The following is a 26457-nucleotide window of genomic DNA, read 5'->3' as shown; positions in this document are numbered from 1 at the left end:
GATCTTGGTCGTGCTGTGTGTGTGGGGGGGAGATGGCCGCGCTTGTGCTTGGGGCGGGGGGGTGGAGGGATGACCACGATCTTTGCTGTTGTCACGTTGGTTCACATTTTTGTGATTTAAAAAATGACTACAGAACGTATTAACCTTATTTACATTTATAATGTAACCTTACATTTACATTAACCTTATGGGGAAATTTAACTTGGCTCACAACCAATTTGGGTCATGACCAGAGTCCTGGAATGCATTAAGTTTGTGAGCCAAGGTACCACTGTACTTGAAAAGCTGTCACAGAAGGGGTGGCAAGGAACTCTTCTCAATCATCAGTGAGTACAGTACATAGAATACTAATCTTAAATTATAGGAAGCCAGATTCTGGATGGACAGCAGGAAAAACTTCCTGATTGTTAGAGCAGTATGGCAATGGAAACAATTACCTAAGGAGGTTGTGGACTCCCCCACAATGGAAGCATTTAAGAAGCATTTGGACAACCATCTGTCAGGGATGCTTTAACTAGAGATCTGCAATGAGCAGGGGGTTGGACTTGATAGTCTTGTAGGCCCCTTCCAACTCTGCTATTCTATGACTCTATGAAGGTGTCTCTTCTTGGTTTTTAGGGATCCCCTCCCCACCCCACCCAAGTTCACCCTATTCAGCAGGGTCCCACCAGCCACTGCAGAGCTTTTCAGGGGAATGGATGGGCTGCTGTAGAGAGAAGGAGGATGTAGGAAAATTTGCTTCTACCAATCTAGCTGTACACATCTAAGTCTGGATTGAGTCATTAAATTTTCAGCAATATTTAAATTAACTGTATATTAAATATGTTATCAAACTCTTTGCTTTTAAAAATCAAATAAAATAAGAATTTTAGCTCACTTAAAATGGTGTCTTCATGTATGTATGTATGTATGTTTGGCTCCAGGTATGATCATACTTATTCAGAGTGCAACCCTATGGTCTAGGGGAGGATAGGATGTTTTGGAGTTCTATTTCTGACCTTGGAACTAGGATTCCAGGCTTGGAACACCCTTGTTTCACTGGGGGCCAGCACTGGAAGAACTATTCTGTTTATGTCATCAAGCCTGAAAGGACATTCACAGAGAATGGGTTTAGGGGTTGTTCCAGGAGGACAGAAGGGAAAAGACTGTATCTGCTAGGATATACCACATTCTCGTGGTGCTTCAGCCTCTTTCCCTCCTACAAAGTGAAAATATTAGAGAGCCAGAATTGACAGTTAAGCTGCTTTGCAGAGTAGGAAGAGTGCAAAGATGACATTTGTTAGCCTTCCTATTTGCCTGCATAGGATGCCTGTAAACTTCCAAGTTCAGAGAGCCATGGGCATTCGCATAGGATTGCGTGGTTAACACTTAAACCTAAAGTTAGTTATGACTAACTTAAGTACTATTGATTGAATTAGTCTACTTTTAGTATGACTAAACCTGGATCCCATCAATATCAGAAACTGATACTTTTTCAAAACAAACTATACATGTCAGAAGGCCTCAATCACTGTCTTTTATTGCCATCTGTAATTAAACTGTACCATGTTTCCACAGAGCCATTAGTGTTCTTGTTGTGCCTTGATGCTTTTATTTTTTCAGCTGGCTGGCTCTTCAGTCCATACATTATTATGCCCACATTCTACTGAAAGTGCTGTAGCTGACTTCCACGACTTTTTTACAGCTTATCTCCTGCCACCATCAAGAAATTAAAGACTTCTCTATGTGTTATCCCTTGTTCTGGTCATGGAAAATCAACAGTAAGACCAATTGGACATCGTTTATATTGGATACTGAACTACTGTATTTTACCGAGTCTTTAGTACTCTTTGCCCTATAATTCTTTTATGATTTCTAGCTCCCAGGAGATTTGGAAATAAATTCCCATCTTCCCATATGCCCACCAACATATTGACAATACATTGTTTTGCATATGGCTTAATAATAATACAAGTAAAAGGTAGCACCAATGAATAATTTTCAGCATATTTTCACTTAGTATGACTAACAATGCAATTGCAACAAGTTATTACAACGCTAGCACAACCAGATCAGGTGGACTTATTAAAAAATAGTCAAGGAGCTGATAATCTCAATTAGTTGTTGCTCCAGTATCTTTAAATACTGATAGAACAGCCCTGGCTGCCATTTTTTGGATGCCAAAAAGGCCTGTGACAAAATTAATTGGATTTTTTTGTATGCAGGAATCTATTAGCCAAAATTAATAGTTAACATTAAACATTACTATTTTAATATCAATTTTAGTTAACAAAATAAGTTGATAGCACAACAAATTTCATCCTTGCCAGGCTTAGGAATTGCCTCTCATCATTTAGTGATAAATATAATATTAAGTGATGATATTAAAAAATATAATTATACAGATGATAAAACCTTGGGACTGTAAGGCCAGTAAACATTTAATGCTACTCAGCTGGAAACCCATCTAGGCCAGGTAAGTTCCCTGTGTTCAAATTCATAATTGGTTTTGCAATTTCCTCAATATGCAAAGTCAGGAGAAACTGCCACTGTGAGAGATCTAAACACAGAAGATTAGCATGAGAATAAAAGCGTATTGGAATAAAACTTTAAAAGAATGTGTATCTTTCAGAAGTATGTTGCTATAGCTTTCTTATCTTTAATAGCAGAGTAACTTTTTAGGCGTTTGCTTTTTAAGATATGCTAAAATCTAAGTAGGATATTCACTATTTTCTCAATACGCTTGTCATATACAGGTTAAGGTAAATTCTGCTTAATGTGAAAGCATAAGCAGCTGGTTGTATGGTTAGAAAAACAGCAAATGGGATTATTAGAGATTTCAGTTTCTTGCTTAGATACATTTATTGCATTTTTAAATTTTTGTTTTTATAAGCTTCATAAGCAATAATTTGGTCCTGTATAAAGGCTTTACTGGTCTTCTATTCAATGTCACAGGAGTCAAGATCTCCTCATCAATTTTAAAATACTCGAGTAGCTCAGCAAAAATCTGAGTTTTTAAACATCTTATCACAAGAAGAGAAGATTTAAGGCACTAGAAACTTAGGGAGCATTAGTGAATTTGAAAATTACAACTCTACATAGAATGGGGAGTGGTGCAAAAAATTTCAATCTCACAAAGATTTATTTGACATAGTAAAGATATAAGAAAAATAAATCTAGCAATGGCATACAGTAGAGTTCTGGGCTGCACAAGAATCTGCACATTACAAGGGTAATTAAGTAAATTGCATAGTCGATGAGTTGAACATTTGGGGGCAGAGAAAAGCAATCATTGTAGCTTCTTTTCCTTGAAGATTGTGCAAACCCAGCTTATGGTTTACTTTGTCCTCTGACTCCAGGACAATTTTGTCAGGATGGTTAAGTTTGGCTTATAAATTATCCTGACAATCTTTGGCAGTAACCCCCAATCTTCTGGGACAGGAGGCCACATTGCCAATGCCTAAAGAGGGTCACATCTTAAATCAAAATGTAACAAATTATTAACCTACAGTAGATCAAAAGTAAACACGCAGTGGTCAGTGAAGAAATGTTGACTTGAATGCAATCCATTTTGGAACAATATTTTACAATTTTACATCTTTACCTAATCAGTGTGAATTTTGTGGCTGTTTTCTGTTAGCCAAAGCATTAATGTCCAAGTCAAGGTTTGTTACGGACACCCTTAAAATGCCATGTAAGTCTTGTCCTACACTTGGATTTCACAATTTTCCTCTTGGAAGAAGTTTGTTCACAGATGTATGTGGTGCCAAAGACTGTGAACATGCCTGCAGCAAATTTCTTTAGGTTGATAAACAGAAATCTAACGAAGTATTTTCTTTGTAAATGGCTCTGAGATGATCACTAGTTTGCAAATCAATTAGTTCCATTTGAAAAAAAAAACTTGCATCTTCTGGTGCTACTTCAAATGGATTCTGAAACATTCTTTTTTTTCCCCTTTCCATGCTTATGGTAATCAGTGGATCTGTTCTGGAATTCCACCTGCAATGGGCTTGGTGCTTTGATGTGTCTTTCAAAATCAAATTGTAAATTCCCATCCTTCTCACATTTTAGTTCATGGGTCTTCAAACTATGGCCCATGGGCCAGATCCGGCCCACCATGCCCATTTGTCCGGCCCGCCTCAGAGGTTGTGGACTCCCCGTGCACACTGCCACAGCTGCCTGCCTTGCCGTGCAGGCAGTGAGGCAGTGACTTGCATGCTTGGAGATTGTTTTGGACTTGCTGGGAGCTCTCCGAGCAAGCAATCTGCTGCTTTGCCGCACGCATGCTGCTACTGCCGCTTCACCGGCCCGAACCCACCACTGCCTCCTTTCAACTGGGCCCCTGTCGAAAAAGTTTGAGGACCCATTTTAATTCATAGCAGCATGAAAAGTTTGAAAAGTTACTTTCACTAACTTGCTTCACAGAAATGTTTAGTTTTGCTTCAAAAGCTTTCAGTTCAGAATACATGTCCCACACAAGCTTTCCTTTTCCCTGCAACCTTAAATTTAATATGTTTAGATGTTCTGTGATATCAGTTAAGAAAGCCAAATCAAAAAATCCATTGAGGATCAAAAAGTAGTTTTTGACCTTTTCCTTTCTCCTTGAGAAAGACATCAACTTCATGATGAAGACTGGAAAAAACATTTGAGGACTTTGCCTCTGCCAAGATAACTAACTTTTGCATGATACAATACATCTCCATATTCTGCATCTATCTCTGATAGAAAATTTTGAAACTGACAATGAGTAAGGTCATGATGCCTGATATAATTCATGCTGGATGCAACAATATGCATCACACGTTGCATTGAAGAATCTTACTACACAAGACTTGCTGATGGATAATGCAGTGAAATTGCATGGGAAGTTACCATTTAATTTCAATATCTCTTCATTGATTTCATTCCTAACAGTTGCAAGAATCAAATTCCAAGCAGTGACGATACAGGAGGCAAAGTAACAAGCAGTAATAGTTTAATATGTTCTTGCAAGAGCAGGCACATACCACACAGGTGGCGCACCGTTTTGACAAAATACATTGCCTTTTATTCCCTTTTCCCAGCTCGCAGACCCTGCCTCTTTTCTCCCATTGGCTGGGTTACTAAGAGGTCACAATCTTCTCCATCCCCCTACATCATACTACTCCTTGATATGTTCCCCCTCACGCTCATACATCCCATGTTCATGCTAATAAGCCCATTACCTATGAGAGGTGTGTCAGTTCTTATTCATATACCTATTAAGTGTGCACACTACTTACTAAGAGTTCAATAGGTCGCCTTGACCTTGCAACAGTCTTGCTTAGTGACCACTTATCTCGTAAAACTTCTGGGAGGATGAGATAGGAAGAACAAACTTTCTTCCAAGCTCATTATCTCCTTGTCCCTTCCACAGTATGGCCAGCTGTAAAAGACGATCAAGTACCTACTATCTTCCGCAAGAGTAACAGTTTAACCAATGCTCTCTACCCCTCTTGTGTTCTTCAGAACTTTGATGTAAGAAGAACTCTTATACCATTTCCCTTGTGTTCAAATTCAGCTGTATCATATACTATTAGCTCACTTTTGTTTACATCAGTAGCCAATTTAAACCTGCCTATTTTCTTCTACTTCCTATTTACGTAAAAACATAGAAACAGAGCGAGTCAGAAGGGGTCTCCTGGGCCATCTAGTCTGACCCCCGGCTCCAGCCGGCTCTGCAACTCTCTTTACATGGTTCTACATGGCCCTTGGCCTTATAAGAGTCTTTTGCTCTGGTCTTTAGTAGTCCATCATTCTTCTGCTTAGTAACAGTAATTTTCCTTCTGTCACACAACCATAGCAGTTTTACTTCCCACTGTATTTCTTGCACCATCAGTTGTGATGCTTTTCCATTTATCCTAACTCAGACCATGATTTTCTACTGATTCACACACCTTCAATAGATGTTTTCTGCACTTGAAGTGCCTTTGAAACTCTGCAGTGCACACAATTCTTCTGTAATTCTGAAGCTGGAATCTATCCCCCTGATAAATATTGAGCAGTGACTGTAAAGTCATTGCTTTCATCTAATGCCAAAGAAAAAACATCAAAACCTTTTGCCTTGATGCCATATGTCAATCAGTGACATATGTCACTCTTCCCCTTGTTCTTCAACACACCTGGTGATTCCAGATAAGCTGACGCAACTAACACAAGATACCTTATTGGACCAAGTTTCCTCCATTACTTACCATGCACTTCTTAACAAGTTCACCATCAGTGAATGGCCCACCACTTTCAATAATACATTTAGCTGGCTCTCACAGTTGACAGCCTCTCCTCAACATGCTTTCGAAAACTATTTTGCTGCAGAAACACTGATTTTTTAAAAGAGAATTTATTTTGCTCATTCGCATCTCTCCTTGATATATTGAGTAACTCTTGTGACAGGATTCAAAATTCCTTTTAACATTGTACTCCTTTAATATTGAGACAGTTTCAAGACGTAACAGGCAAACTGCTTTATCCTTGTTTAAAATAAAAGTATTCAGTAATCCATTTGTCATTAAAGACACAGCTCATCTTCAATTTTGTGTTTTTTTGAAAGAGCACTCTCTTTTGCAGACATTGTCTTACAGAATTTTTAGCAGAGTAGCATGCAGAATTTCAATACTATCCTTGAACAAATAAAAATATGAGAAGAATAGTTTAAGGAGTCTAAATGTTCCCTTTCCCATCAGATCCACACCACTCTGGCTGATGTTAGCTGGGGATTTTCATTTTGATCATGGCAAAGAGGAGAAGAGACCCTTGTCTGGACAGTTCTCGGGAATATTGGGCCATATGCACAGTTTAGGAATATACAAGTATTTTAATGGATTATCAAGCTAACATACCAGATGGCAGAGTTGCCATCCTAAGCACACTGAATTCTATGAGATTTTATTTCTTAATAAACACACTGCCTTGAGGTTTACATCTACACATGCTAATACATTAAAAATTGGGGGTCTGCCAAGAAAGGGTGGGTAGAGAGAAAGATTGAATGAAAAGGCAGCCTCCCACCTAGGGCAGAGGATATTCCATTAAGTTGGCTTCAACTTATATGCATGGTGCACATACACATCACTGCCTGTCAGCCCAACCTCAATCATGAGAAGCAAAATGGCAGCCAGGGGGAAGGGAACTTGGCCGGAGGAAGATGTTGAAAGCGGAATCTCATAAACTTCCCTGCTAAGAGAGTATTCCTTTCCCCCTCAACCCAAGGGGCACTCACCATCTCCCGCAACCACAGATGCACAAGAAGACTTCTAGCTGGAGTGGGTGGGGGAGGAGAGACTAAAGCAAGCAAGTCAAAAAGTCAGAGCAACCAGCTCTTGTCAAGGAAGGAATAATGCTTTTGCCAGAAGCAGCAACCTCAGCCTGGGAGGCACCCAGAAGAGCCTTGATGGGTGCAGCCTGTAGAAATGTTCAGTACGCAAAACACTTTGTATCCTTTTGCAAAAATACCAGGCCTTTTAGTCTCCTTTTCCTGCCTTTTTTGCAAAAGCAGGCCAGACATCTCCTGTTGTCAACCCCAGCTGCTTTATCTTCCTTTCATACATATATAAGTCTTCAGCATGGTAATGTTTGGGGGAGGGGGGCTGTGAAAAAGTTGGGTGGTATGAGAACCTGAGCTCTGCTGGCTAGCAAAGCAGCCAATATAACCAAAATGCTGGTATGGATAACAAGGGACTGACAGAAGGAACAGTGGAGACCAGAAGAAACAGCATTGCTCTGTGTTTTTTGTAAGCAAGGGACAGGAAAAGCAGCAGTAGATGATGCCCCTTGCAGCACGAAAAACAATGTGGGTCTGAGGGAAAATGCCTTGAGGGTGATAGTAGTAAACAAGCAGGTAAAAGGGTCACAGAGAAAGAACTTGGGGGCCACAGGTTGGGAACCCCGATCTATGGCTTGTTGTAGGGTCAAATTAAGTCACCGTGGTGTGGTGTGGAGTCTAAACTTGGACAACATGATCCACTGTGACTTAAATCAAACTTCTTCAAAATCTGCATATGCAAATTGAGAAAGAACTCCTAGGATTTATTTAAAGGAGAGAAAAGTTGCCTATGAATTTTGCATGCTAATAAGCAAAATTAATTCAGCTAATTTGCATCCAGATCCTCCCAAACCAAAGGGAAACTTTTAATGTACTTGATTGCCTTACAGGGATGTTGTGGAATGTTTGGGAGTGTTTTAGCATGAGGGAGTCATGCTTCGCTCTCCCACTGCATTGCCTCTTGAAAACTACAACCTGCTTGGCAATTAAGCTGGAGAAAACCTTCTCCCATTTGTACCAATGAACACTTAGAACTTTGTGGAATAGATCTGAGCCCCTGAGAAATAGCTTCAGTCCAGCAGTGCATAGGCCCAGCCCCAGGCATCATAATGCCTCTGCTCAATCCTCCTGGGATTGGTCACATTCAGTGCAGACCCCTAGCAGACTTTATCAACCAGCTAAAAGTCCACCTAATAGTAGCATTGTCTAGCTCACATTTTACCAGCTTGCCAACAACTCTAGGGGGAATACAGAGTGTTCAGTTTTGCATGAATCATATCTGGTAAACTAGTATATTTCAGTGGTAGTCTATTCCACCGTTCTAAGATGTCTATTGCAACTGAGGAGGCACAAAGCTTTTGAATGGCATAATGATTCCATATTTATGATAAACAGATGCATGTAGTAGAATATTCACACTGCTATTTTTCTTCATTATATTTTATTTCATACTCCATTGCAATGGATTCCATCATGGTTTTCCTTTTGTCCAATTACACTTGATGTTCAAGAGTTCAGAGAAATTCCTGATAATCTTCTTAGAAATAATCAAACTTGGGAAAGATGATTTTAAAAAATCTCCTGTGACTCTGAATAATTGACTTCTACCCTACAGCAAGTGGTCAAAGAGCAGTTTTGCATTAAAATGTTGAAGTTTCTATAGCCACTATATGTATAATAAATGAAAGTTTTCTTAAGGTTCTTGAATGATGTTCCATAGCTTTCACATTTTCATTCTTACTTACTTTCAAAATCTATCAAAGTGCAAATAGCAAAACTGGAAATAAAAGCACCCTACTGCAATACAAGATCAAATCTAAAGTAACTTCATCAAATGAAGAAGTGCTTTTCTTAGCAAAGGGATATTGAAAATATTGAATGAAAGCTCCACACACACACACACTCTCTCTCGCTCTAATGGTTTACATAATCATATAAGGAATAAAGAACACTTGAACTCGCTTAGTTTGTAACAGGTTTGTTTTATCTGGACATCTAAATATACAATGATTATGTGTCTATCTTTTAATTATTTCAGCTCAATCTGACATTGTGTTCTGAAAATGGGAGCTGATGTCCGCATGGGTTCTCCCACTTACAATAGCTTTCCTTTTCATTTCTTTCATTGAAATGAATTCCTGTGGCTTTGAAATGAATCTTCCCTCCCCCCAACATATGTAGGCATGCCCTGTGTACAGTATTCACATTTTTTGCATGTAAAGGAAAGAGCTAGCGCGCACACACAATTTGCTGCTCATAGTGAATACCACTTTGCCTTCCTCCTACTGTAGTAGTCTAGAAAGCTAAGGAATATGAGTGATACTTTTTTTGATAAAGGCATTCTATGCTAGTCAGTTTCCTTACATGACTCAGAGTCTTGCATTATTTAAGAGACAATTTTGAATTCCTGCCCCCAAAATTTCTTAGCACAATTTATTTGTTTGCTTACTAAATTTATATTCCACTTTCAGTGAGAATGTACAGCAGGTAACTAACATCAAATAAATACCAATCAACCGTACAAAGATTTTGAAAGGTATTGAGTAGACTACCCTGAATGGGCTTCACTAGCCATCATACTCTGTAGACACTCCGCCTGTTGGGTCGACTTGAAATAAACAACTATCAAGGATTTAAACTGAACAAAAATTATTTAATTGGAACAACAATTATACAGAACACATTCGTCAATTTAATGTCAAATGCAATTCTGTTGGAAAAGGAACAATTGCACTCATGTCCTCTTTGGGATTCTAACAGGCTACTTGTTGGCCAATGTGTGCATAGAATGCTGAATGATGAGGTTAGGGATGCAAAGATCCTGGTGAAATCCATCCTTTTTTGCAGATTTCTTTCTCACATTCAGCTCAGGTCAGAAAATGAGCCGAATTGAGAGAGAGTCCACAAATGTTTGGGAAAGCTCACAGACCCCTTCTTTGCTCAAAATATGCAAAGTACAAAAAGCCCACTGGTTACATGTATGAAAACAAAGCTGTGCTTACAAAGCAGGCACACAGGTGGCATGCATGCAAGACAGCCTTGTGGACTCTCTCAGACTCATTTCCTGGAGGATGCCTGCTCAAAAGCTGAGGCAGAGATGTACCAGGACAGAGGGAAAGTGTGACAGAGTCCAGGGAACCAAGCCATGGAAATCTGATGGATTCTTACTCCCACACTGGATTCTTCACATATCACTAGATGAGATGGATCCTTGGTCTGATCCAGCATGGTTCCTACATTTTCAGCAGTGTGTCCATCGGTCTCTTTGAATCCAAGAAAGCATTAGAAAACTCTTTGTATTTAGTCCAAAGATTCCCCTGATCGACCAGCTTACTGGATGTTTCAGAGCTGCTTCTTTGCAAGCAGGTTTAATCCCAAGAAAACAGGACAACCTAGACAATGGCACACTTATAAACTGGAGCTTGAAGAATGCAGCACTGCGACAACAATGCAAATATAACAAATACCAGAGATAGAAAAATTGATTCACCCTTCATTTGCTAATCAACTATACACATATTTTGTATCAATTCAATTTACCTTATGCAAAGTGCTAAGGTTAGGGTTAAGAACTTTATTGATAACACAACTTAAAACAACAAATGAATAAACTCTGGAAATCAAATACTTTGCTGCAGAATAAGAATGAATAGAGGGCAAAAGCAGGTTCAGATAAAAAAAATGGTGTGGATTAGGTGAAAAGACAATGCAAGGCCACACCTTTGAGGCTGCAAATCAGGGCAGTAGAGAATCCAGACAGAAACTGAACTTCTACTCAGAAACAACAAGACAAGAAAGACAAGAAAAGAAATTATCACTAGGAACAGCACAGCAACTGGAAAACAGCTCTAGACAGTCCTCACAATTGTATCATTTGGCTACTAAATAAAAACTATGTGACACAAATTAGCAACTAATTTCAATTAAGGTTTATGACAATTAACTTTTTCAGTACAGAGTCTTTAGAATTTCCATTAATGCATATCAATAGCCCTCAGGTTAGTCATGATAGGAAACTCAGCGTGAAAATTCCCTGAAGCCACAAGACAGGCTGTGCAATTGACTGCAAATTGTGTAGGACATACCCGGCTGGCTGGCTGGCTGGCTGGTATTAATCCTGGGCAGGCTGGCCATATCCCAGAGTGTTATCAGTGTAACTGGAGCCTCTATGTGGTCAGGAATTAGGAGGAATCCCTCTCGAGAGCTCCCAGCCCAAACCCCAGGTAATCCAGTTTCCCAAGACAGTGAGGAAACCACCTGTATTTAGATGTATCAATCAGTGCTTGCGGCAGGCATTTCAACCCAAGAGGCAGTTGCCATCACTGCCTGGTCAGCAGAGGTATTAAAGGGGACTCTACCATGCTTTCTGGGTAGATTACTATTTGGCTGTGTTTGAACCTTATTCCCAAGAATAAAACAGTTTTGTATCTCGCATCCTTGTCTTGCTTAATTGGGCGAAATGTACCAGTTCACACTTGACAGTGCCCCCACATTTCCAATTGAAGTGGAAGATCTGTACTTTGGTTAACTACCTTGATCATCTTTGTATTTGAAAACCATACTAGCTATGAGGGTATGCTGAGTTCATGAGAGTGGGAGGGCATGGCATGGCTCTGTAACACATATAGATATTAATATTAGCACCATAACCCTAAGCTCTTAAGCCAGGATGAGCTTTCAGGCCATGGGCCATGTTGAGCAGGCTAGTATCCTGGGGTAGCCACTGTAAGAGAAGGATGAATGCAGGAATTCTTGTGGAGAAAAGGTCAGCATTTTCCTCTTAAAGAAACTAGGCAAAATAACCTGCAAGGAGAATGATTGTCCTGAAATGCCTAGAAATTTCCTCATCCTAGCAAACACAAACAACTCACCTCTTACTCAGAGAAACAATAGTTAAGGACTTCAAGAAACAACTAGCATAAATCTGGGAAACTCATCTTCCCATAGACATATTTACAGAGATAAATAGTTTAAGAATCAGGGACTTAGAAAAGAGTCACTCAACCTCTGGACACAAGCTCTGGGCACAAAACTGTGAACACACAAGCCCTGACCGCAACCAAAGACATGCTCTGAACATAGCCAAAAGAGGGAGGCATGCCCTAAACACAGGCCTACCCCACTTCCCCAGTCTGTGGAAGCTTTGCACCCTTCCTGCCTGCACATAAGACTGTTGTTGAGACTCTACCCTGCAGGACAGGTAGTGGACCCCCCTCCCTTCTCTCTCTCTCTCAGCCAGGCAGGACATTCTTTATTGCTTTAGAAATACAGAGTAAGATTGGGATGCAACAGGAATATTTGCCATCTAGTTTTGGGAAAATTTGGATAAATCCTGGCAGAAAAATGTTGCTTCTACGTTATAAAATCAATCCTGCACTCCTTCTCAAAAGCACCAGCTTTCCAAGCTAAGTCACTGTTTAAAATGGCATTCCTCCCCACTCCTTTCTCTCACCTTTAGCTGTAAGCCAGAGTAGACAGGCCCATTCAGTCAAATATACCTTCACAATGGCTAAATAATCCTTGTAGGAATTCAGTTTACCAGGAAGTATCTATTTTGCTAGCCCAGAGCGCTCCATGTGCCCTGGCCAATCAGAATGATGTGGATGCATTACTTAGGGTCTGAGTCTAGATGAGCTTATGAGTTCATGAATAGTTTCTCAGTTGCCTGAATTTACATGTCTAAGCAGACCAGGAGATGGGTTCAAGTGTCTGGAAGTTACTCAACTGAAATGTCAATAAACGGCAATTAGAAATATTGTAATCTTATTGTCACTGTATGATTGGCTGATCTTCCTTTATCTGTTCTGTATGTGATGACCTCAGAATCTTATTGTAATGTCTGCATTCTGTCATCAATTGCTCTGTACCTGTGTACGTGACCAGGAGGGTATAAAATACCCTGTAGTTGTGTTGAAACTTTGCAGTGAGTTTACCTCTTCCTGCAAGGTAATGCATTGTCGTGAGTTTTATCGCGGGAACTTGGGCTAAACAATAAAGCAACAATAAAGCAAAAGAACGCTTGATCTTTCCCACAAAGCCGAGTTTTATTTCCTCCTCATGAATTGAAATACCGGGATTCTGACACTAGGCAACATTGAGTTAAAAGCTCAAAAAGCTTAAACATTGAGTTGTGCCTGCTCTATATTTTTCTTATGAATAAACTTTCTTTTCCTTTCTAAATGTTGTGTTTGTGTGAATGCAAAACCAGGGCTTATTTTCTCTGGCCACATGCATTAAACTCCAGCAAAAGATCCCAAATCTTTTGAGGCAATCTGGAGAGCAGGCATCTCCTTCTGAGGTGTACTACTCCCCAAGATTACCTGGCCTAACAGCTTTCTTAGATAGCCAGCTGGTTAGTAGGTGGGGGTCAGGATGGAGCTGGAGGATTGTGGATAGCTACCAGCAAACAGCGGGCCTGAAAAGGTCAGGAGCTCAGCTGAGGCCTATTCCCTGCTCCAGGGCCAAACTGCCACTTCCCTTGGCTCAGCCACCATTCTGAATAATGGAGAGCCTTACAGAAGTAGTCCTCTGCCCAGGAGCCACTTAATTGTATCAGAGTCACCTCCTAGCTTCACTGTTGCCTGCACTGGCAAGCGCTAGTGTGAGTCTCCAGGTGTGCACCAGGCCAGCCCTCGAGGGCAGGGTGCAAAGGTTCACAAGAACACTGGGAACCTCAGAAGTGTGTTTGCATTTCCAGCAACTCGTGGCTGGAAATGCTGCCTCTCTCTTTGCTAAGAAGAACAAATGCTGCTTGAAAGGAGCCTTGTCTGTGAGGAAGGGCGAAGAGAAGGAGAAGTTGATGAGCCACCATAGTAAAATGAAGTGAAAGCTACCCATGCTAATAAGTGAGATGGAATTAGTGTCAGTAAATCTACACAGTGGAGCATTATTGTGTTTGCCTTGGGCTCCATTAGCACACTGTCCAACCAACCCTTCATAGGCTGCAACGGATAATTCCTCTGACTGAGGTGATCATTAGCCACTATGAGTAATGAAACAGTTATGGAAATCTTAATAAGTAAATAAGAGAGATGATGAGAATCCAAGAGAATTCTCCCTTGTCTAGAGCATGGAGTTGCAGTGGCTGTTCCACTTCATGTACCCAACACTTGTTCTACAAAGAGAAATTACTCAGGAGTGCTTGGCCTGCAGCGGCAATAGGTAGAGCAAAAGCCTAATGTTCCCTAGCAGAACTGACTGGCTTACCCTTGCATTCACTGATGCATTATGGCAGTGTACCCCCAAGTGGAGGGCTTGTTGGGAACAGGACTGTCCTGACTGAAAGCTATGTACTCTTTTTTTTAAAATAGGGAATGCTGCTCTAGTCTACTGAGAAAGGGAGGACTGTTTAATTAGTGCACAATTAAACCTAATTGCAGAGGAGTGGTGATGAGTAACTGAGCCATGTGTCACAGCAGTAGAGATGAGGTTCAGTTTTGTACTTGCATCCTCAGCTCAGGTCACTGTTAGGTGATTGTTGTTTGTGCAGAGCTGCTATTATTCTAAATGCCTCTTCACCAAAATCCTCACTTTTATGTGCACAGTGTTCTAGGTTCTGTAAAGTATTCCAACATTTACTTGCCATGGAACTGTATCCTCACCCTGAAAATAGTTAACCATATGACTGGGTTCTACCTTTGCATGAAATACGTGCACTGGTCAACAGAGAGCATGTACTCATGAAAGCTAGGTGGTTAATGAAAACAGAAACATATCTCTTTTATTTTCAGTCATTTAAAAATCATTTTAAATTAGAAAGTCTCACTCCTATGCTGTTGGCCCATTTCTGATAATTTCTTGGCTACTGTATACTTTGTTTATATACCTGATGCTAGGAAATAGGAAAGCATGGCAAAATATATATGTACTAGGTGAAAATGCCATGCATTTACACTATACTGATGCTTGTGCTAGCATTTTCCTGGTTTATTCCAGACTGAAAGTCACTGTTAAAATAATTTGATTACATTTGAGAATAGTTAGCTGTATTTTTTTTTAAAGTATTTTGAAACACTTTTCACTTCTATGGAATGTGCAAAATTTTTGAAATTCATTTTTATTTCAAATTCAACAACATACAGAAAGACAGAGGAGAAAGGGAGAGAGAAAGAGAGAAAATACACACACAGACACACACCCATGCCAGTGAATGCACAGGGAATACATATATTTGAAAATACAGCTTTCTAGCAATTGTACATAGGCTTCACTGAAAGTGGGCTAGATATCCAAATAAGGGTTTGTTTAAAGAGTGGAGTGTTCACCACCTGTTCAAATACTGAAAGTGCTGTATAGTTGTCAAACCGTTGCATTAAAGGAGGTGAGCATTCCTGTCATGTCATCATACAGAATGGAGAATTCGGCATGCTGCTGAATGTTGAACAATCTTATCTGTACAGATTAAAACACTACTTATGGCAATCCTACCTTACCTACAGAATAATTCTGATAATTGAAATATCATGTTTATTCAGTGTGTTGTAGTTGCTAGATCACTGAAAGCTGTATCAATCTGCTACTGCTGAGGATCTGTCCCATGGTATTTATCAGGGTGCAGTGGGGAGAAGTGTCCTGGTGGTTCATCCATGCATTATAGCTGACAGACTGTGTTAGAAACAGAGAGGAAGCTGTAAGCAATCTCAGCATGGGAGTTAGCCAAACTGGCTGAATAATTCATTTGTGAATAAATTAACAGATAAATTTAGCCTCCACTTCACTTCTCTTCTTTACACAATGCATCCAGAAATGGATCCTCACTCTTAAGAAAGGATTTCTATCCTATTTGCCAGCTACTTTGGTTGCATTCTCATTGGCATATGTTTACATGCATCTCATGTGAACTGTTGCTGCTAGCCATCTTAAATGGGTGCTGTTTCTGCCTCTGGGAAATTTGAGTTTCTTCAGATCTCACTGAGATGGTTGTGTCACACATTACAAATCAGTCTTAATACATAAGGAACCCATCCACCAAAACCCTGTTCAAACCGGAGTCGTACAAAAGTGTTTCATTGTGATAGAGACCTCAGCTAAAATGTAGACACTCCCATTGCCTCACCAGTGCCAGTTCCTCAGGGCTTATAGCAAAGCACACTCCATTGGACCCATCCTTCAATAAGCCTGCTTTCCCACCATTCTCATCATTGTCCCAGCTGCTCACCCTCTTTCCACTTGCTTGCTTGACAAACAGAGAGCCAGCAAGTAGGTAGGCAGTGATGGCATCCAGTGGGCCTCCTCCTCATTATCCCTATTGTCTGGGCCAGAGTGGGAAGCAGATAAAGAAGCAGATTACAGGCCTGAAGAAGAAGAGCAACACCTTGGGACTCTTGTCAGTGGGCCCTGCCTGGTGTATGGGTTCTCAACAAGTGCCCAAACTTGCTGAAATTGGACTTGTGCTGTAAAAAGCCAGGCCTGGGTATCTGCCTCTGAAAGTATAGGCCTGCTTAGCATGAGTGAAGTGCTGCACTCTAGTTACCTTGCTTAGAGTTATAAATTTAGTAGTTGTTTTCTGGCCCTGAGGGAGATGATCAAAGGATGGGCACACAGCTGTCCTGTTCTGAGAAAGGTGCACCTTATTAGGCCTAGTAATGAGCTTATGCTTTCTAGTATGCTTAGCTTAATTAGTTTATGATACTACATCCTATCATTGTGGCACATGGGCTGGAATATTTGGAATGTCCAGGACAGGAAACCCTCCAGTGCTATGGCTTGAGACATGCTAACAGGGAAGGGAAAGTTCATGTGCTACGGAGTCCAGTGCTGGGAAGCTGCCATCACCTTTCCAGCTTTCTCATTCCCATTCCCAAACTTTATCAGTAATTCCTAAACTAGATAGAGGTCATAACCTCTGTGCTGATTATTGACCTATTTCATTGATTTATATTGATATTAAAATATTAGCTACAATTTTGGCTGATAGACTACAGCTAAGTTAGTCCAGCTGGTTCAGGTGGAATTCATTAAAATTAGGCAGTGGGCTGATAATCATAGACTGGTTGTGGTTCTGACTGCATTAAATAATGATAGAACTGACAGACCTGCCATTGTCTTTCTGGATTCCAAGAAGGCCTTTGATAAATATTATTGGAAATTCATCTTTGTCACATTGAGAATTTTAATTTTTCCTCCAGAATTTCAGAAAAATGAAACTCCTAGACTCAGAGTTAGGACCAATAAACTCTTATCAGAGATGATGATCATGATCATCATGATCTGAGAGAGGTGACTGGCAGGAATGTACTCTTTTCCCATTTCTAACTTTGAAACCTTTGGAGTATGCTATCTGACAAAATCTTAATGTTTATGAATGTGTGCAGAACGTGTTATAATATGAATGTTCTTTATGCTGTTGATCCTCTATACTTTACAGGCAGTCCCTGAGTTATGAACACCCAAGCTACCAAAAACCATACTTACAAATGAACTGCCATAAAACCTATTATTTAAAAAAATACTGTGGAAAATCATCATCACCACAGAGAGAGAGGAAGGGAAAGTGGAGATTTTCATGTGAGTCCTGTGCTGCACACCCCTGAATGTGAAGAGTCAACTACGAGAATCAACTTAAAGACAAATTTTCATTTTCTCAGGAAAGGAACTCACTTGTAATCTGGGGACTGCCTGCATTTTGGAATTTCATTCAATTGTTCTAACTTTGATGCTGATGATTCATTAATTTGGACATATATCTGGTTATCCTATTTATTTATTTATTTATTTAACACATTCACTGTCGCATCTCAGAATGGCTTACATTTTTAAAAACAAAACCATAAAACAATCAATAGAACAATACAATAAAATTATCAGAACCAGAAGCAAATCCAATCAAAACCAAATGAATAAAAGAGATTGTAAATGATAAAAATACTATTTTTAAAAAATAACGAATAAATAATAAGGTTTTAACCTGATGCCAAAAAGAGTGTATTAACTGGTCAAAGTTAGAACTTATGTTTGTTTGAGATAATACATCCTGTATTGTGTTATCTAATTGACAATTTAGATGTCTGGGAATGGAGACATAACACAAATGATTAATTTCAAGTTGAGTAAGTTGATTAATGAGGACTGAAGGGACATTTGGCAAAGGGGCATCTATAAAGTTGTCTATGGGGTAGTATGAATACACTTAAAATGAATAAAATACCTCAAATTGTTAATGTTTTGCAGAGTTTTCCTTTATCTGGCAAGTATTTTCAAAAGCTTAACGTTTTAAGCTGACAGAACCTGGGAAGCATCAGGTTTGGGTTAAACCATCCTTAGGGGATGAAGTAGAAAAGGTTCCTCATTCCCCAAATGTAGGAGGGGAGCGAATAAGCCACAAGCTTATGGCAAGACATGATAACCACTTGGAGAGGTCTAAGTACCAAAACATAAATTCTGAAAATCTGGAGGGGACGCCATGTTTTGGTGTTTCTATGCAAATGCCTGAAGCCTGAGAGCTGAAACAGGAGAGTTGGGGTGCTTGGTATTGAAGGAGAGGCAAGATACAGTGAGTATTACAGAAATCTGGTGGAATGGAGAGAACCAGTGGGATGCAGTCATTGTTGGATATCAATTGTATAGGAAGAACAGGGAAGGAAATACAGTGGTACCTTGGCTCACGAACTTAATCTGTTCCAAACTGGTCATGAGCCAAGTTAAATTTCCCTATAAGGTTCAATGTAAATAAGGTTAATCCATTCTGTAACCATTTTTTAAATCCAAAGAATGTGAAGCAAAGTGACAACAACAAAGATCGCGGCCATCTTCCCCACGACCCCGAGCACAAGCGCGGCCATCTCCCTGCCACCCCAGCACGACTGAGATTGTGCTTGTCATCCCTGCAGGCGCTCGTCATCCCAGCACGCTGTGGGGTTGGGGGGAGAGACGGGCGTGATTGCAGGCGCACTGGGGGAGGAAGAGACAGGCGCAAACGGCGTGCTGGGGGACTGAGAGATGGATGCGAACAAGGTGTGCTGGGGGAGGGAGAGACGGGCGCAAATGGTGCACGCTGGGGGTGGGGAGATGGCCACGATTGTGCTGGTTGGGCGGGGGGGAATGGCTGAGATTGTGCCTGTCTTTCCTGCAGGAGCGTGGCTGTGATCATGCACTCCTTCTCTGCATGAAAGCAACCGCAATCGTGGCCATCTCCCCACTTGGGGGTGGGGTGGGGAGATGGCTGCGATCTTGGTCGCCACCCAATGCGGAGTTCGTGACCCAAGTCAAAATTTTAATGAAATTTTTGTTCTTGACCTGATTTGTTCGTGAACCAAGGCGTTTGTGAGCCGAGGTACCACTGTACCGGAGAGATATTCCTTTGTACATATAAGGGCATAAGTTAATCAGACTTAAAATGCACAAACCTCTCAGTGGAAGCACTGTTGGTGACAATATCACGGTCTAAAACTTATATAGTCATAGGAATGTGCTATTAGCCTCTATGCCAGACTTCTCAGTATGCTGAGCTGAGAAGATTCGTAAATGATCTGGAATCAGGAGTAAGCAATGGCCAACTTTGCTGATGACACCAAACTATTTAAGATCACTAAAACCAAAAGTGATTGTAAGGAGCTCCAAGGGGTTCTCTCCAAGTTGGGAAAATGGGCATCAAAATGATAAATGCCATTCAGTGTAAGGAAGCATAAACTAATACACATTCAGGCAAAGAAATCCCAACCAAGTATAGGCTGGTGGGATCTGTGACTGATCAAAAAAGTGATCTTGGTGTTGTGGTGGACAGCTTGATTAAAAATATCAGCCCAATACATAGCTGCTGTGAAAATGATAAATTTAATGTTAGGCATACTTTAAAAAAAAAGAATGATGATAAAACCACTAGGATGGTATTTCCTTTATACAATTCTTTGTTATGACCATTCTTAGAATATTGGGTACAGTTCTTGTTGATGCATTTAAACAAAGGATATTGTACAGTTGGAAAAAATGCAAAGAAGTGTAATTAAAATGATCAAGGAGTTGGAACAATTACAACAACTGGAATTGTTTAATTTAGAAAAAAGGCAAGTAAGGATAGACATGAGAGACATGTTTAAAAGAAAGTGGAGAGGGAGACCTTTTTCTCACTCTCTCTCGCTCACTCTACTAGAATGCCTGGCCATGCCATGAAGCTGATTGCTGGAAGATTTGGGACTGATAAAAGGAAGTACTTTCCCACACAGCGCATAGTTAAAATACAGAATTCACTGCCACAAGAAGTAGTGATGTCCATCAATTTGGATGACTTGAAAAGAAGATTGGACAATTTCACAGAGAAGGCTATGATTGCTATCTTAATGTGTTACCCCTGTTATCAGAGGTGGTATGCCAGCATACACTAGTTGCTGAGGAGCTTGGGCAGGTGCAGCTCTTGTACCCATCTTGCTTGAGGTATCCATTGAGCAACTGGTTTACCACCTTGTGAATGGAGTGCTGGACTAGATGGATTATTAGTTGGATCCAACATATCTTATGTTCTTAAAATTTTTATACGGCATCACTCCAATATGCATGTCCTTGAAAAGTATGTATCTTTCAAACAAAGATTTTGGATTTGGACTCTATGACTTATCTGTCAATTTGCACTAGATTTTGTTCTTTTCCACTTAAATTCCTCTCCCTAGTCAATTTTGGAATCTTCATTTCTCAATCTTCTTCCCAAAGTGTTTGCATTGGGCTCTTGTCATACAAAAATAATATCCCCCTCCAATTGTGCCAGCTAGAGAACTGTGACATATATTTGCATGTCAATTATATACTTTTTATGTCAAGATCTTTTTATTTTCCTGTAATTTCAATGTTTAAATATTTTAACAATGTTTTATGCTCAGTCGTGGATTATTATGGGTTTACATATATGTATTTATTGGGTGTTTGGTTTGTAAGCTGTCCAGAGATGTGCAACGTTAATTGGACAGGATAAAAATACCAAATAAATAAATAAATTGTAGTTTGACATATCTGCAACTAAAAGACTAATATTGCGACATTTGAAAGAAAAATTATCACCTGCAATAACACAATGGGTGGAGGATTTATTAAAACTTTTGGTTTTTGAATGGGTGACCTTTAGACATAATCTATAAAAGGATGAACATATTGTCCCATTGCTCACATCAGGCCCACAGCATGTTGTAACACAAGGTGGAGCAGCAAATGGCACCCACCTATCCAAGTCAAAGTGCACATAATACCCCAAACCAGCCAAGTTACTTGATGCATGAGGCAGAAATTCCCACAAGTCCATCTCCCCATCCTTGGCAATAAGATGGTAGTGTGTGCACACACTCTCTGACTCCAGCATATAGACCCTCTGAAGCCAGAAAGATCTTAAAGAAATAGGCAGTATGGTGTAATGGTTAGAATGCTGGATTGGATATCCAGGTTCTTCCCCCTACTTGGCCTTGAAGTGCACTAGGTGACATCTGGGCAGTCACTGATTTTCAACCTAACCTACTTTGCAGGGCTGTTGTGAGAATAAAATGGAGAGGAAGCAGAAGACTATATAAGCTGCCTTGGGGTTTCTTCCAAGAAAAAAGTTGAGCTATAAATGCATACATACATGCATATGATCATTATGAATTTGTTGCTCTTTCATGATGCTGCAAATCTGCACACTGAGGCAGTCATCTCATTCTGCCCATTGGTAGGGGTGGCTTTGGGGTCCTTCCATTTGGAAGCACCTCTGAAAGCCACATTTCACTGAATGCAACACAATGCAAATGAAGCATCCACATGTAGCTATACTGCGTGATTATGATAGGTGGGAGGAAGGCATTATTTCATTATATCACACCTTCATTATTTCATTTAGAATCTTCCTTTGCTCCAAGAAATAACATACCTATGGGTTCTTTCTCTCCATTTTATCTTCCCAGAAACCCTGTCAAGTAGGTTAGGTTGGATATAATGATACACAGGTAGATATAACCCATGGTCACTCAGGGAGCTTCTTGGCTATGTAGGTATTTCGACCTGGCTCTCCTGTCTTAATCTGGTACCCTTACAAATACACCACACTGGTTCTCTCTTTAAGATCTTTCTGATCTCAGATGGTCTAGATTTGCAAATGCTAGAGTTAGGTATGTGGAGATCTACTCAGCTTCAGCTGAGCTACAGACAGGATGGGTCCATTACAGATATTCCCTGGATTACAAATGACTGGGTTAGGAACAACCCATACGAACATGCAGACTGCCATAAACCATATATGAATATGTCTAGAAAAATCTGTGAATATCTATAGCAGGGGTCCTGAAACTTTTTCTAAAGGGGGCCAGTTGACAAGTGTCAGCAGTGGGCGCAGGCCGCCAAGGTGGCACCGGCGGCGGGGCAAGGGCCGGTGAGGGGGTGTGGCGCACACACGTGCGAACACACAAGGTGAGGCGGGGACGGGGGGGGGCACAGGGTGAGGCGCCGACTTGCTCACGAGCAGATCAAGTCCAAAATGACCTCCTCGATAGCGAGCTGCCGGCTTGCTTGTGAGGAGATCATTTTCCCCGATCGAGTTCAAAACAACCTCCCCAGGAGCAAGCTGCTGCCGGGCGCCCACGGCGAGGCACTCACTTGCTCACGAGGAGATCATTTTCTCTGAGCTAGTCCAAAAGAACCTCCTCGTAAGCAAGCTGCGCACCCAGCGAGTGCAAAACCTGCGCGGCAGGCCGGTTAAATGGGCATGGTGGCCTGGATCTGGCCCACAGGCCTTAGTTTGAGGACCCCTGATCTATAGGGAGCTATACCACATGTTTGGTAATGCCTCATTAGTGGCCGCATAGTTCCCTAGAGATAGTCAGAACTTTTTCTTAGAGATATTCATGGTTTTACATTAGTGTTAGTCATAGCTATTGCTCGTGAACTCCTTGGACTGCAAGGAGGTCAAACCAGTCAGTCTTAGAGGAGATCGCCCCTGACTGCTCTTTAGAAGGCCAGATACTGAAGATGAAACTCAAATACTTTGGCCTTCTAGTGAGAAGGAAGGACTCACTGGAAAATACCCTAATGCTAGGAACAATTGATGGCAAAAAAAAGGAGGAGATGGCAGAGGATGAGGTGGATAGATGAAGTCACTGAAGCAGTCAGTGTGAGCTTAAGTGGACTCTGGGGGATGATGGAGGACAGGAAGACCTGGAGGAATGTTGTCCATGGGGTTGCAATGGGACAGACACAACTCTGCAACTAGCAGCAGCAGCAGCATCTGCTTGCTGAAGCTCTGCATTAACAAATGAAGTGACATAAATGGCCATAATAGTAGATCTGAAATACATAAGAAGCCCACCGTATTTGATGGTCTTGTCCTGCACAGAGTAGCCTTTTTAATCCCTGGCATCTTACCTTGCCAGATAAATCTGTCCAAAATCTGTGGCCAGGCCTGTGATAGCTTCAATGAGGGATATATGAGAAATTAGTTTCAATTTGTTCAGGACTAGAACTTACCCTGATCATACCTCCTGAATTTGAATGCGAGCACAATCTATGGTCTACGTTCATACATTCTTAGTTTGAGATCATATTCAAAAGGGGAAAACGTGTCAAAAATTAGTGCATTAGAAAAATATGCATGGAACAACATGTACTTTTAAAAAGAGTGAGCACAAACTACAAGGGAAGAATACTGCATACCTCTGAATGAGCACCCATGCAGCAACCCATATACTTTGTAATTTTCATGTGCAAATAATAAAAAGCTCACAATCTGATACAGACATAACTCAATCCAAGCCTTGAGATGAAATTCAGAGAAGCTGAACAAGTTCAGGTTATGCTGATTTCCATATCTTTGAGCTTTTCTACATGAGGCATTTATTGTGTACTCATCATTCCTTTGTGGTTATTTATGGGTTCCTTAGATAATGTTGTGAGTCTCCAGTTTCATTTCTGTTTTTAAGAGCCGTTCCTCATTTATTTATTTAATTGGAATGTGGAAAATGGAGTATTATTTAAGAAAGTAAAGGAAAACACATCCTACTTCTGCAATTCTATTATTCTACCACAGTATTATTCCACTACAGTATAGTAAAACCTAGAGGTTATATAGCAGAAAAACAGGACAGGAAAGGCTTTTCCATATAGTTTTCAATTTGGCAAAGAAACTGAAAGTAGATACAATAGGAGAACCTTGTACATAACTTAGAACTTCTCAATGAAACACCAATAAGAAGACCATGGAATAGAAAGAGCAGTTTCTCTAGCGGTCTTTACTAGCCATTTTTTTCTGCTCCAAATTGCTCCCTTCCAGCAGCTTTTCCTCCTGTGAGGTTCCAGACAAAGACAAATGCACATTTGGAAAATCATGAGTGAAAAGTCTGCTGGAGAACTATTTGGAGAAGAAAAATCACTTGTGTGGAAAAAGCTGAACACCTTATCCTCTTCTGCCACCTCCTCATGCAAAAGGGGTTCCCACTGAAGAGGTTTCACTTCAGAAAAAAAGGTCTCAGACCTGCATTGCACATATTGGTGTGTAGTGTGCAGTTTCCTCCTGAGTCAAAGGGATTAAGAAATTGATGTATATGGGAGATTGGCATTGATGAATTGTGCATATAGTGCCGGGGTGGCCACTTGGTACAGCTAGGACAGGGTTTTCACAGTTATCTGGTGTGGCTCTAAGAAGCAGCACAGGCTTGAGCTCTAAACATGACTATGAAAGAAACAAGAGTCATTAAAGTGGAGTCATCTGGAGTCCAAACCCAGCCTGTCCCTTTGATCCTGACAGAGCATTAAAAGCTCAAATATGCTGGCACATTATGGTTTGGATCTCAGCTGGGTTCAGACAATATGATAATCCATATTACTACAACACCCCACAGTTTAATGACAACTCACACTTGACCAAAATGAACTCTTGAGTGTGGGTTATTGTGTTGTCCAAACCCAGCCTATGTGTGCCTTGAATGACCAGTGCTCAAAGCCCACTTTCAAATGCTTGTCCCCAGATCATGGGAAGGGAGACTATGCTAAAAGGATTGCAGAGAGGATACAACATTGCTTTGTATTGGAAAGAGGAAAGAGAAGATAAAGTTGGAATTATGACACACCAATTTTCAGGTCTAAAGTACAAGTAAGCCCTCACTCAAAGTCAATCTCATTTGCAAACATTTTCAGGTAACCCGCATTATTCCTGTAATGGCATTGTTTTGTACCAAATAATAACCCCGGGCCACAGGTTTGCCCATGTGTGTCCCTGGGCCAATTCTGAAGTTGTAAACAAATACTACAAATCATCTTAACTATAAAATACATGTAGAAAGCTGCTCCTGGAACTACCTAGTACTAAGGAAAGCAGTATGCTGAAAACTCCCCATTGAAAGAGCTTAAAGTTCTGAGAAAGATGTTTTGAGGTTTAAACCAGAGCATGAGTCACGGCTGAGTTTCAACCCAAGCCACTTCTGACCTGTGATACTTTTTAAAAAAATATTTAGGAAATAATGTTTAGCAAATCTTGCCCAGAGTAGTTCACATTTTAAAATGATGGTCTGTATGCAAAATGCAGGGCTGTAGAATTTCCCAGGAAAATGCAACCTGAAAAAAATCTGCCCAGGAAGAAGTCATCTGGAGTCAGAGCTTGGCTGCTAGTTCTAGAAATTACTGCCTTGTGCCTTGGTGATGCTACATACAGTACAAGCCCTGGCAGTAAATTCCACTGAATTCAAGGGCATTTGCTCAGGGAGATGTGTGTTTAGGACTTCAGCCATGCTGGGTCAAGTTCCAGGTTCCTTTTGAACTAGCTTAATAGTATCAGTTTGCTTGGGATTACTCTGTCCAGCGCTTGTGAACCATTGCAAGAAGGCAATTTGAAATGCAGCACTGGTGGCTACCAGAAAGATTTAATAATATGAGACTCTCAACCAAGCATCAGCTGGCATTTTGTTTAATGATCCTGCTTTGTTCCCATATCTTCACTTTCTGAGAGCCCTGACCACATCCTCAGCTCAATATTTTATGAGCTTTGTCAGCTTGGAGTTCAAGCCAAAAATGCCAGGACAAACTGGTGTTTTAGCACAAAGATTTTGGTCCTGCTGTTCTCCATTAAGAGGATCATGTGTAGTGGGCAGGAAGAGAATGCTTGGAGACAAGAGAAAGTTATAAAGCCTTAAGCTGGTAAAGAGGAGGCTTGAGGTCAAGCGCTAGCATAAGGCTGGCATGTGGAGCATTTAAAAAGGAGAAATAATTGTATGGAACTAGAGCAGGGGCACTTCTGGGATCAGCTGCACTGGGGACATTATCAG

The 26457-nt window shown here is 40.7% G+C and overlaps 1 protein-coding gene across 3 annotated transcripts in view; it reads right to left on the bottom strand.

The window, feature by feature from the left end:
* NR4A3 (nuclear receptor subfamily 4 group A member 3) overlaps window positions 1–26457 on the bottom strand; it is an 85401-nt gene that overhangs the window by 28109 nt on the left and 30835 nt on the right. Inside the window, exon 9 of one of the 3 annotated variants that reach the window (XM_044453098.1) lies at window positions 13043–15862. The exons of the other annotated variants lie outside the window; for them this stretch is intronic. Coding sequence (XP_044309033.1) covers window positions 15746–15862 — 117 coding nt within the window. The 3' untranslated portion in view covers window positions 13043–15745. Of the gene's footprint in view, window positions 1–13042; window positions 15863–26457 lie in introns of those variants that run through there. 3 annotated transcript variants of the gene reach the window in all.

The sequence above is a fragment of the Varanus komodoensis genome, unplaced genomic scaffold (assembly GCF_004798865.1).
Source record: "Varanus komodoensis strain SLA01 unplaced genomic scaffold, ASM479886v1 scaffold10, whole genome shotgun sequence".
NCBI lineage: Eukaryota > Metazoa > Chordata > Lepidosauria > Squamata > Varanidae > Varanus > Varanus komodoensis.
Note: the sequence above shows the minus strand (reverse complement) of the source record. Positions and strands in the feature narration are given on the sequence as shown.